The sequence below is a fragment of the Chiloscyllium plagiosum genome, chromosome 19, assembly GCF_004010195.1.
Source record: "Chiloscyllium plagiosum isolate BGI_BamShark_2017 chromosome 19, ASM401019v2, whole genome shotgun sequence".
NCBI lineage: Eukaryota > Metazoa > Chordata > Chondrichthyes > Orectolobiformes > Hemiscylliidae > Chiloscyllium > Chiloscyllium plagiosum.
Window position 1 is genome coordinate 34,101,609 of NC_057728.1, and position 13,639 is coordinate 34,115,247.

The 13,639-nt window shown below is 39.7% G+C and overlaps 1 protein-coding gene across 1 annotated transcript; it reads right to left on the bottom strand.

The window, feature by feature from the left end:
- Positions 1–509: 509 nt before the first annotated feature.
- On the bottom strand, positions 510–3,366 carry LOC122559672 (small integral membrane protein 30-like). Its single transcript, XM_043709537.1, has one exon. The coding sequence runs from the start codon at positions 3,148–3,150 to the stop codon at positions 2,974–2,976; it is 177 nt and encodes a 58-aa protein (XP_043565472.1). The 5' UTR covers positions 3,151–3,366; the 3' UTR covers positions 510–2,973.
- Positions 3,367–13,639: the final 10,273 nt, after the last annotated feature.

Consider the following 13,639-nt stretch of genomic DNA (forward strand, 5'->3'; position numbering starts at 1 on the left):
TGTGTACATGAAGACTAGACTACAGTAAAGTTGGCAGATAGATTATTATGACAATTAACAATGGTTTCATGCTCATCAGTGGAGTATTCCAGATTTTTATTGAATTCAGATTTCACCATCTGCCATGAATCAGACATGTATTTGAATCTGGGTCCCTAGATTACCGGTCCAGTTATGTCATCACAATGCCACAACCTCCCCATAGAACAGATTGAAGGGAGGCACGTCACAGGCCCCAATATACCAAAAGGAATCACTACAGGAAATATTGAGTACATTTCAAATTATATACTCGGTCTTTTGTCAAAACATCATCACGGTAGATGGAGAGTTAAGACACCCTTTTTTGTTGATGGAAGATGAAACCTTCAGTCAAGATTCACTGATGGACATGTGCAATGATTTGATTAAACTTAAAATAAATTTGTTAATACTTGAAATCAAGTATACCTTTTGGTGTACATTTGCCACAGCACAACATTTTAAGATGTAAATACATACAAAATGCAATTGCTTGAAAATTTATGCTGTGTACATAATTCATAAAATCTAGTGCATATCATGAACACAAAGTCAATGCATTGTGCGCTACAAATAACCCATAGGATGCATGAATTTCATGATGCAGCATGTTCAGAATTAAGAGCCACTGAAGCATCAAATAGAAAGCAGAACAAATTGTACTTCCTGTTTTTTGGCTTCCAGACTAAGTAAAGTTCACATTTGGCTTTGATTTCAAACTTTTCAAAGGAACTCTACCTTTACAGGCCTAGTTTATCAATTTAAGAGTCCTTATGTATCATGAGTTTAATTAACCCTGAAAGCTGGAAACAAACATGTCCAATTCACAACACAAAATAAATGTCATTTAAGAAAGTGGTGGGGCTAGAAACAAACAATCATAAGTGAATTCAACAAACTGCTACAATGTTTGTATCATCCAAATAAATAGGCATGAAAACATATAAAATCTCCAAACATCCAGGGTTTAAGGCATGTTCCACCCCCACCCTCTCAAATTTGTCATTTAACTACATTGTTGTATCATGGCAATTTCAAAGGCCACTAACTGCTAACATCTGCTGCATGATACATATTAACATTTATAAAAGGCCATGTGATGACAGGAAGAGGATTGTTAAATTTCAAAGTTAGCAGCCTTCACAGTGAATGGTTTAGCCATTGCTCAGTTGTTTGTAGCTCAGACTTAAGCACACCCAAATAATTCTCAGCCAATTTAGTTAGCTCAAATTCAATTATCAGCCTTTCTGGAATCAATATGCAGAATGAGGGATGTTCAGTGAATTTTTCAGTTAGTTAAACGATGAACTTTAAAAACTGTTACATATATATTGAAGATACAGTGAAAAAAGTGTTTTGTTGTCACTACCTGCCGGATTTTTGAGTTTCAATAAGTTACTTAAATAGGAGTTCACCTTCTGTTCAAACTGGGGTCTTAAGCACAGCTTTAGGGCTTCTGTTACATTTATTTTACACAGGGGAAGAGTCTTGTATTCCACAGACTGGTTCATCACCATTTCATCTTTTTTTGATTTGTGTCACCATAGACTTGCCAGACCATTGGCCTGCTCTCTCATGCATGAGGGAGAGATCACTCATGGTGATTTAACCAGAGGGCCACCATACCTCAGGTGAGGACAGAGGTTGAGACACAGTAACCTTAGCAAGTGTGGGAATTGGGTCCACACTGTTGGCATCACACTGTTTTGCAAACCAACCGTCCAATCAACTGAGCTAAACCAAACACCGCTAATTTCGTCTAAGCAAGTGAACAAACTACAACTCGTAATGGAGACAAGATAAACAAAATTGAGAATGATCCCAAAATGTACAAAAGGTTGTGATTTTCTTTTTGGCAATTATAATGTTCAGGAGGAACCCAACTGTAGAAAGATGCTATAAAATAGTGTTCGTCTTTAACTTGCAATTAGAGGCTAGACTAAAACTACTATGTTATAACAGTTAATAAATAAATTACAACTTTTTAAGTTCATTTTACGCAAATCAAAAGACATCGTGATTTATTATGATGTCTTTATGAAAATTCAAATTGATACAAATCACACATTAACGTTTTCCAGTCACCGTATTAGTTTGCTGGATCAATAAATGTCTTCTTTACAGTAGCCGGTGAGAAGTCCAGAGGATGGTGTGGGGTGAATGTTTTGGGAACACAAAGCAAGGAACTGTATTTATGACGAACATCTCTTTTTAAAAAAAAATAAACGACGCTAGGTGGCAATGATCAGGCGAGGCCGAATTCGGGAGCAGCCGCGTGGAAAATTTAAACCAAAACCTAAAAATACTCCACCGCTTGAAATAAATTACTTTAACGTTTTGGTGCAACCACGGACGGAGGGGAAAGGAGTGTCACAATTACTCAGAAACAATGACAGCGTTTGGATCAGAGTGCGGACCAGGAGCAAGCGAGCACGTTAACTTCAACTTCCGTGTTTCATTTTGGGTTTGGCGCTCCAAAAATCGGCGTGGGATTCGTTTGTCGTATTTTTTTTTGGGGGGGGGGGGGAAATAAAACACACATTAAAATAAAATCTCACTGAAGCTTTGAAGCAACGCCCCGAGGGTTGTAAAACTTGGTTCGAGCAGCTTTCCCACGCACGCTGAGGAGGATGGAGTTGGATGTTCCTCACTGGCCAAAGTGGTGGTCCTGGGGAAGACACAAGGTGTCTGTGTGTGTGTGTGTGTGAGAGAGAGAGGGACTGAGCACGAACAGGAGCCATCAAACGGGCAACTTCTCACGGCGCTGGTGCAATCAAAAGAGTCTGTAAAACCCAAGAGGACGGGTGTCTTGTGTGATCCGGCGCGACCTCCCTCTCTCTTTCTCCGGAGGGTCATGCATCTCTTGAGGATAATAAGGCCGTCGCGACCAGGGAGCCCCTTCGCTCGTTGGTGCTTTGGAAAGACTCTGGCTTCTCTCCTCCTGCCGTGGTTTCAGAGTTGCGCGTTTCTCCTCCGTGAGTACCAGCCCAGACACGCACAGATCCCGATGACACTGAGAGCCAGCCCCAGCAACAGTGCTACCGCATCCCCTCCATCCAAAGCCTGCACTCCGGGCAGCACAGCCAACAAGTACATCCAGATCACTGGCCAAACCCACCAGGAAGCCATGTTGCATGTGGCAGCCGAATCACTTGATCTCTCTCTCTCTCTCTCTCCCTCTCTATCAGGTGATTGCTCACAACTTCCGCCTGCAGCCTTGACGTTTATTTTATTTTTCCGCTGCTTAAAGCTGCCGGGCGCAGAGCAACCTCAGAACGACCGGCAATGTCGCCAAATGAGCTCCACTTTTTTTTTGAAAAATAAAGACTATCAAAATCCAGATCGAATTAAAACATGCACAGAGTCATGTGTAAATCATGTATGTTTCTTTTTAAACACGCGAGTCATTCGAATACAGTGGCTGATTCCATTAAGTGATTAGATCACTGAATTTACTTGTGCTTTTTCTTTCATAAGCATTAACTTAAAACTGCCGAGTTTATTTTCTTTAAAAAATTCGTAAGTTAGTATTAACACCTCCACAAATACATAAAACTTTTTTAAAACAATAATTTCTCTTAGCGAACAATAGCTCCTCTATAGGTTGGGAAGAGTAGATGATTTTTCATAAGATAAATTAATTAATGAAAAATTAGGTCATCCTTCGAGATTTCTCCAGCTTGTGGTCCCTGTAAGATACCTTCATGTGTTGGGGGTGCTTACGGTAGAATCAGCCATACATTACCTCGGATTTATTGAATGTCCCCCTCCCACTTGAGCCATCAGAATAGGCAAATGGATTTTCGCTTTAATATTTCACATGAATATATCACTCTCCTGCAATAGAACGCTCATTCACTATTGCTTTGGAAAGGTATTATTGCTTTTAATAGGATTTATTAAACTGTTTATCCATATTCATAGCGCCAGTAGGATTTAAATTGCTGTTTTGTCAGCTGCAGAGAACAGGGCAATTAGACTGGTTAATAATTATCTCCTTGTTTGTTTCTGTGGATCAGTGGAGCAATGTGCTCATAGTTTTTGACTGAGCCTTTGCCTGAACCTGTCTGCGGGTTACAGGTCATGCGATGTACAGATTTTATAGCTGCAAGTTTAACAAGATCCATCAGTCAAGAGCAAAGGCAGATGGGGATGTGGTGTGGCAGGAGCAAACCAAAGAAATATTGTCCAACTGATCCACAAAGACAAAAATGTTTTTGAATTTGACTTTTTCTGGGTCATAAAATATTTTGGATATTTTCCAATATTTGAAATCTCTCAGCCCACTTCCCTGCACTCCTAAATGGAAGCACTGTCTGGATGGGCGAAGGACACCAATAGCATTCCAAAATTACTAAATCAAGGGATAAATGGAGAATAGAAAATCAATATAATAAGTACCACAAGAGAAAAGTGTGAGGGAAACCAATGGGGCTAATGATCAATAATATTATCCTAGTATAGTAAGAAGATGCAGAGATTAATGGTTATACTGACTATACTTTTCCAAGAATCCTTAGATTCTGGAAATGTCCAAGAGGATTGGAAAAGTACAAATGAAACTCCTTTATTTAGGAAGGAAGGAGAAAAAACCTTAACTATAGGCCAATTAGTTTATTATCTGTTATTGGGAAAATGCTCAGAGTCTCTTAAAAATGATGTCACAGCAGAGCATTTGGAAATACATAATGTCATGGAGTAGAGTCAGCATAGCTTTGTGAAGGGGACATCATGCCTGTTAAATGTAGAGTTATCTGAGTAGGTAACAAGCAGGACAGAGTCATACAGCATGGAAATAGACCCTTTGCTCCAACTAGTCCATGCTGACCATGTTCCCAAACTAAACTAGTCACATTTGCCTGCATTTATCCCATATCCCTCCAAAGCTTTCCCATTCATATACTTATCTAAATGTCTTTTAAATGTTGTAACCATAACTGAATCCACCACTTCCTCTGGCAGTTCATCCCATACATGAATGACTCTCAAAGTAAAAAGCAAGTTGCCCTCATGTTCTTTTTAAAAGTTAGCACAGTGGCTCAGTGGTTAGCACTGCTGCCTCACAGCGCCAGGGACTCGGGTTCGATTCTAGCCTCTGGCGACTATGTAGAGTTTGCACATTCTCCCAGTGTTTGTGTGGGTTTTCTCCCACATTCCAAAGATGTGCTGGTCCGTTGAATTGGCTATGTTAAATTGCCCATACCGTTAGGTGCATTAGTCAGAGGGAAATGGGTCTGGGTGGGTTACTCTTCAGAGGGTCGGTATGGATTTGTTAGGCCAAAGGGGCTGTCTCCACACTGTAGGGAATCTAATCTAATCCTTTTTAAAACTTTCATCTCACTTTAAAAATATGCCCTCCAGTTTTGAACTCCTCCACCCTAAGGAAAAGACCCTTGCTATTCACCTTATCTATGCCCTTCATGATTTTATGAACTTCTTTAAGGTCTCCCCTCAACTTCCTACAATCCAGTGTAAGAAGTCCCACCCTCAGCGTTATTCAATAGGGTTGGACTAGAAAGAAATGCAACTTGATACAGTTGTACAGAGCCCAGGATAGACCACATAGACATTCAAATCTGAACATTGTATCTCATGAAAGATAAGGCCTTGGATAGGGTGGAGCATAGATTCACCACAGCTTGTGCCTGACCTTATTCCACTTCATAATAGAAATAGGATCATAGGGATCTCTCTCCATTAGAGACCTAGTTAGATAGAGAGAGAAAGAGACAATGTTTAGCTTGACCACATAACCACAATTGTGGGGTAAAGTGAAGAGGCAGGCCTTTGGAAACTACCACAGTGGCAGCTTTATTCTTCACCACACTTTGGTCACCTATCTAACTGACCTAGCCAACTTGTATGTTTTCAGTGATTAATGAGGATACTCAAATCTTTCTATTCTACAGCTTTCTTGCAGTGTTCCTCCATTTCCTAATAATATTCAGCTCCTCTATTTTTTCTGCAAAAGTGCATAATTTCACATTTTCCCACATTATATTCCATTTGCCCAGTCTTTCCCCTGCTGGCTTAACCTGTCAATTGTAGCAGCCTCCTGGTTGCTAAAACACAGATAGATTGCTAACTTGGCCAAACAGCAAGGCTTGCTGGGTACATTGACCAAATAAAACTCTGAAATAATGAAGCCCACATACTAGACACAGCCACCAGGTGCTAATTAGATTAGATTCCCTATAGTGTGGAAACAGGCCATTTGGCCCAACAAGTCCACACTGACCCTCCGAAGAGTAACTCACCCAGACCCATTCCTCTACATTCACCCCTCACTAATGCACCTAATACTATGGGCAATTAAACGTGGCCAATTCACCTAACCTGCACATCTTTGGACAGTGGGAGGAAACCAGAGCACCTGGAGAAATCCCACACAGACACAGGGAGAATATGCAAACTCCACATGGACAGTCACCCAAGACAGGAATTGAACCCATGTCCCTGCCAATGTGAGGCAGCAGTGCTAACCACTGAGTCACTGTGCCACCAATGAATTAGCATAATGTAAAAGGCAACATTTATCCTGGACAGACATACTCCCAACAACATATCTACCAATTGCTTTTCCAGCACCGCTCTAATCTTGATTCTGATCTCCAGCATGTACAGGATTCACTTTCACCAAGAGGCAGAGATCAGCTGACCATCCAGAGACAGAGAGAGAGGAAGAAAGCAGCTGCGTCGACTCAAAGACAGAGCCAGAGAGAGAGCAACTGTGTAAACCTACAAGAGACTCAGGAAGTATTGTAACCATAAAGGACTAATTAGGATTAGAGATAGTATGTTTAGTATTAAAGTATTGTTTTGCAATGCTACCAATTTGGGTTTGTATTGATTTAATTGCCTCATTATTGTGAGAGATCTGTGCAAATTCACTCATAACATTCTGGTCAGGATTGTTTAAATTGTTTTAAGGAGAGACTAGATAACACAATGCCCCTCTGAAGACTCTCTGTGTCATTCTCACCATTAGTCTTCCCACCTGTTTTTGTGTAATTTGCAAACTTGGCTATTATACATTCATTTTTCTCATCCAAGTTATGAATAAATACTTTAAATAATCGTGGTCCTGGAGCTGATCCCTGTGGCACTCCACTAGTTACAGTTTGCCATCTTGAAAACATCCCCCCATCATCATTCTGTCTTCTCCATAGTTAGTCAATCTTTGTTTCATGCTAATGTACTAACTTCAAAATCATGAGATGTTATCTTATTAAGTAACCTAACATGTGGTACCTTATCAAATGCCTTCTGAAAATGGAAATATATTAAATCTGCTGCTTCCTCTTTATCTATTTATATAAACAATTCAGATGAGAATATAAGAGATGTGATTAGTAAGTTTACGGATGATGCTAAAATTAGTGGCATAATGGACAATGAAGAAGGTTACCTAAGATTACAAAGAGATCTTGATCAATTAGGTCAATGGCTGATGAGTGGCAGATGGAGTTTAATTTGGACAAATGCCATTTTTGTAAAACAAACAAAGGCAGGACTTATACAATGAATGCGAGAGCCCTGGGTGGTGTTGTAGAACAGAGAGACCAAAGGGTTCAGGAATATGTTGCTGTGAGTCTGAAGTCACCTGTAGACCACACCAGTTTCCCTCTCTGAAGAAAGTTAATGAACTAGATAAGTTTTTCTGATAATGTTGTGTTTGTTAGCACTGCTTTTAAATCCATATTTATTGATAAAATACAAATGCGACTGGCTGTTGTAGTGGAATTTGAAACCATATTCTCTTGACCTGAGTCTCTGGATTACTCATCCATTGATATATCTGTAATGTCACTACCTTTTTCCCATATCTCTCTCTCCTCAAAAACATTACCATTCTCATTCATTCTTTTTGAATCTAAGGTGGATGACATCTAACTTTCCTACATTAAACTGTACTTGCCACTGTTTTGCCCATAAAGTTAATCTGTCAGTGCTTCTTTGAATCTTTCTACCCTGACCTATACAATGTACTGTGCCCAGCTTATTTAGTTTCACAAGCAAACATAGGGGCTCTATTCATTTATCCAAGTCCTTTATAAAGGTAATAAAAATCAGAGGCCTTAGTACAAATCCCTGGGGCTGCCATGATAGTCACATGAAGTCTATTTGTGTACATAGTTATTAATCCTGACATTTGCCTTTGAACCTCTAACCAGCTCCCTATGAAAGTCAATAGTTTGCCTCCAATTTCAATCATTCTTATGTTTGCAAACTGTCTCTTAATTGGATTCTTGACTTCTGGAAATCAACATCAATAACACCTACAGGCATTCTCTTACATAGGTTGGGTTCATCAGTCAAGATTACCCTTCAGAGTTTTTCACACTAATATCAACCTGACTAATTTTAGTTCATCGTTCATAGCACAGTTTATCATCAATACATTACAATGTTGCAACACTCTAACCTATTCATTATTCTGCTTGTATTATGCAGTGCAGAGGTCTTATTAAGAAACATACTTTGTACACCACTTTTTGAAAATGGATACTTTGGGAAAAAGAGTGCATCTGTTCATGAAGATAGCAGATTCTTCCACATATGCCTGTGTGTTGGAATAGTCTTTTGAGGACTCTCACATTATTGTGAAAATGTTTTCTGAATGTATAGTTGTAGAACCATTTAAAATCCTGACTTTCAGCCAATAAATATTGTTTACCTTTGAATTAGGTCATGTATAAAAATGGGAGAACATATTTAAAATAATCATTTTAAACTGCAACTGGGGTAAATGTTAGCATTGACATTTATCTTTCAACTTATTTAATTAACATTCATTTAGGGATTTTTCCAGTCCCAGTGCTGAAGCCATGGGACTTCCACGCAATGAGCAGATGTTTGCCGGATGTATAGTGCTGCAATCTTGCAGCATGTTCCAAGATCCGCCTTATTATTTATGCATAGCCAGCTCTCACCTTAGTTTGGGTTTGTACTGGCAAGAGAATGTGGGAAATAGTGATTGACCCCTGTGGCAGCTTGTAATGAGCCATAAGGAAAAAATGGACTTGTAGTAACCTTGAAATCCCATGGCAGAGCCATCTATGCATTAATGTTTGGAAGTAAGTTTCCAGGCAAAGAAAGGCAATAATACAAATGTAGCTCCCAGCTTTTAGTTGCAATGAATCAAGTGTGTTATATGAAAAGGATTTCTTTTGTACAGTTTGGACCAAGCGTTTCGGCTAAGGACATAAGAAATAAGGATGGGAAGAGACCATTTGGCCTACCATGCCTACTTTGCTGTTCAATACAGTTGATAAACTACAAATTCAACTGGCTGTTGTAGTGGAATTTGAAACCATATTCTCTTGACCTGAGTCTCTGGATTACTCATCCATTGATATATCTGTAATGTCACTACCTTCTTCCCATATCTCTCTCTCCTCAAAAAACATTACCATTTGTAAAATACTCTCATTCCTCCTTTTTGGATCTAAGATGGATGACGTCTAACCTTCCTACATTAAACTGCACTTGCCACTGTTTTGCCCATAAAATTAATCTGTCAGTGCTTCTTTGAATCTTTCTACCCTGACCTACACAATGTACTGTGCCAGCTAACTTAGTTTCGCAAGCAAACATAGGGGCTTCTATTCATTTATTCATGTCCTTTATAAAGATAATGAAAATCAGAGGCCTCAGTACAAATCCCTGGGGCTGCCATGATGGTCACATGAAGCCTATTTGTGTACATAGTTATTAATCCTGACATTTGCCTTTGAAACTCTAACCAGCTCCTTTTGAAAGTCAATAGTTTGCCTCTAATTTCAATCATTCTTATGTTTGTCAACTGTCTCTTATTTGGAGTCTTGACTTCTGGAAATCTACATCAATAACACCCACAGGCATTCTCTTACATAGGTTAGGTTCATCAGTCAAGATTACCCTTCAGAGTTTTCACACTAATATCAACCTGACTAATTTTAGTTCATCGTTCATAGCACAGTTTATCATCAGTACAACTGAATCATGTCTTTTTTTCTTGACGTTACAATGCTGGAACACTCAAACATATCCATTATTCTGTTTGTATTGTGCAGTGCAGAGGTCTTATTAAGAAACATACTTTGTACACCACGTTTTGGAAATGGATACTTTGGGAAAAAGAGTGCATCTGTTCATGAAGATAGCAGATTCTTCCACATATGCCTGTGTTTTGCCTCTGCTTCCCATCTCCCTTGATTCCCTGACAGACTGAAAATATGTCTATCTCAGTCTTAAAAGTATCCAATAATAGAACATCTACACCTATCTAAAATAAAGAACTCCAAAAAATTCATAACTTTTTAAGTGAAGAAATTTCTCCTCATCACGATCCAAGTGATTGTCATCTTATCTTGACTCTGTGTCCCTGTGTTCTAAATTACTCAGTCAGCAGGAACAATCTCACCGTGTCAACCCTATCAAGCCCCAGCGAGATTGAAATATTTTTAGTAGCTACGATTTTACAAGATGCCCCTTGACCTTCTCTCTCCTTGTAAAAAAACGATATTTTCAGCTTTTCTTCACAAGAATAAATCTTCATTTAATGCTGCTACAAATAGTGTCAAAAAACAAATCTAGGAATACAAGAGTCAGTGAAAGTGATAATGAATCTGTCTGATTGTCATAAAAAATAAATAGATTCACTTTTCTCTTGGGGAAGGAAGCCTGTCATCCTTATCCACTCTGGCCTTTGTGTTCTCCAGTTCGATACAATGTGATTGACTCATAGCTGTCCTCTGTTGGATCAGAAAGTCACTCAGTTGTATGAAACCATGGGAAAAGATGAAACTTAATGCCCAGACAATATTGCAAAGTCTTGTTCACTACATTCTCGTACTACACACTCTCCCTTGACAGGACAGACCAAAGGTTGTGGCACTGTGATATAGAGTCAAGGGGACAGTGGTCTGGGAGTCTATATCTTTGACTCAAGATCCAATTAAATCTCAGGACCGCATAACTAACACAGAATATTCCTGTGGCTGACCAGCTACTGCTGTCCCTCTGATGATGAATCAGTATGTCTCTATGTCGCACACCACTTGGAAGAAGTAATTGGGCATAGAATGTATACTGGGTTCCGAACATTTGCATCCATTACCGAGAGTGCTTCACCTCATTAACACGGACTGAGCTTGCTGAATCTTGAAAGAGATGTTTGCTAGACTGACAGGGGTTTTTGTATAGCCAAATGGTTGCACAGTTTTGAAAGAGCATTCCTCCTGATACCCAATGCTTTTCCATCATCTACATATCACACATCAGAACTGTGATGGAATACTTTCAATTTGCCTGGATGAGTGCAGCTTCATCAACATTCAAGAGGCTTGGCAACTTTTAGGACAAAGCAGCTTGCTTATTTAGCGCTACATTTGCCACTTTAAACGTTTACTCCCTCCATCACTAGTGCACATGACTGCAATGTATACCATTTAGATGGTATACTGCAACAAATCACCAAACCTCCCTCAACAGCAGTTTGCAAACTGTAACATGGATTGCAGTAATTCATGAACAGTCTCATTACTTCCTATCCAAAAATAAATATGTATGTGAAGTTAGCATTGACCTATGCAAAATAAAATCCTACATTATATCAATGTGGAGTAGAAAAGAGTTAAGGATAAATAGTTAATGACTGCCAGAGATGGTGATTTGGATCGGCAATTTTCTGATAAACAGGTGTGATATAAAGGCAGTCACGTTGGGCTGGTCAATGAAGGAAATAGTTTGGAAGAGAGTGATGTGTTCAACTATATAAACCTTACAGAGATTAAAAGGACAAGGAAGTATAATGCACCATAATCATTGAGAAAATCATTTGTGATGCTAGCCAGAGTTGCTTTTATACTGTTGGAGGACATGTCACAGTTTAGGTTCTTTACTAATTTTTTGTGATGAAAAGAATTTGGAGTTGGACCAACTGAGAGTTTTTTTTTGTTAGTTTCCCCAGACAGTCACATGACTTAGCTGAAGGAGAAACAGCAACAGCATGAAGCAGATAACAATGAAAACAAATGTCATGCTTTTGAACAGGCAGAAAACACATATCAGTAATCGGTTCTTGAAGTGAGGTCCCAGGATCAGGGCCTACATTTCAATAACCAAATCTTACTTCAAAATTTAAAGAGGTCAATATAAATAGCTCAATCCAGTTAAAACTCCACAACCAATATCTCTAAATGCAAAATTGTTTTCATGACATGTTTATCACGCAGACTGTGATTTTCAAAGCACTTATGATTCATAGTCTGAAGAACCACAGAATTATGAAGGATTCTGGACTGTACTTATAGACATATGGCCAGAAATATTTCCACTTAGATTGCTGTTCCTCTGCTGGAACTGATGGGAGGTGATCACTGCTTCCTTGGGTGCCAGCCAATTAAGAGGTCTGATTAGAAACCGTGTAGATGGGCAGTTTCAGTGATGCTATCACTAGCTGTGCCTATTGGTGAGATGAGCGAGTGGGCTTCCTCCATTGAGGAACAGCCTAGAAGACAGCTCTCTATGTTTGAGGAAAGTGATAGGTTCTGGAGATCAGGAGGTAGATGGTCTTGGAGAAAGATGGTGTATTTGCCATGAAGGTGGATCATGAGAGCAGGGGATTCCCTCATTGGCTTGTGGCATGTCCATCAAGGTGGTTGCCAGAGTTTACCCAATGGTCCTCCGTATGAAAGCAAACCCTGTCAATGTGTGCAAAATAACCATTGAGGTGGGAAGTATCCCTTAATTGGCCGATCAATGCAAGTTTCCTGTCACTGGCATTATGGCACAAAAGCAAGAACAGCATTCCCGGTGGCCTTCAAAATCCACGCTGTCCTCCATTTCTACGGCTCAGGAGTCTCCTTGGCTGAAGCTCAAATACCTGAATTTGTTGCATTACTGCTTAAGAAAGTCATAGAGGCTCTGAGGGCAAGGAGAGGGAACTTAATTGTCTTAGCACAGAAGCATAGAAACTAGGAGCAGGAATAGGCCATAGGGCCCTTCAAGTCTGCTCGAACATTCAATACGATCATGGCTGATCCTCTATCTCAATGCTATATTCCTACTTTTTCCCATACTCCTTGTTGCCTTTAAAATATAAACAGTTAACTACCTCTCTCTTGAATATATTCAGTGAATTTTGCAGTAAAGAACTCCACATCACCACACTTTGAGACCTAAATGGTTCACCCCATATCTTGAGACTGTGTACTCTGTTTCTAGACTCCCCAGTCAGGGAAAGCATCCTCTCTGCATCTAGTCTGACCAGCCCAGTTGGAATTTTATATTTTCAAACATATTTCCTTTCATCCTTCTAAACTGGAATGAATATAGATTCTGGATTAGTGGTGCTGGAAGAGCACAGCAGTTCAGGCAGCATCCGAGGAGCAGTAAAATCTACGTTTCAGGCAAAAGCCCTACATCAAGAATAAAGGCAGAGAGCCTGAAGCGTGGAGAGATAAGCTAGAGGAGGGTGGGGGTGGGGAGAAAATAGCATAGAGTACAATAAGTGAGTGGGGGAGGGGATAAAGGTGATAGGTCAGGGAGGAGGGTGGAGGGGATAGGTGGAAAAGAAGATAGGCAGGTAGGACAAGTCATGGGGATAGTGCTGAGCTGGAAGTTTGGAACTAGG

Coding starts and splice junctions, on each gene's coding strand:
- LOC122559672 (XM_043709537.1), bottom strand. CDS start 3,150: ATGGCTTCCTGGTGGGTTTGGCCAGTGATCTGGATGTACTTGTTGGCT.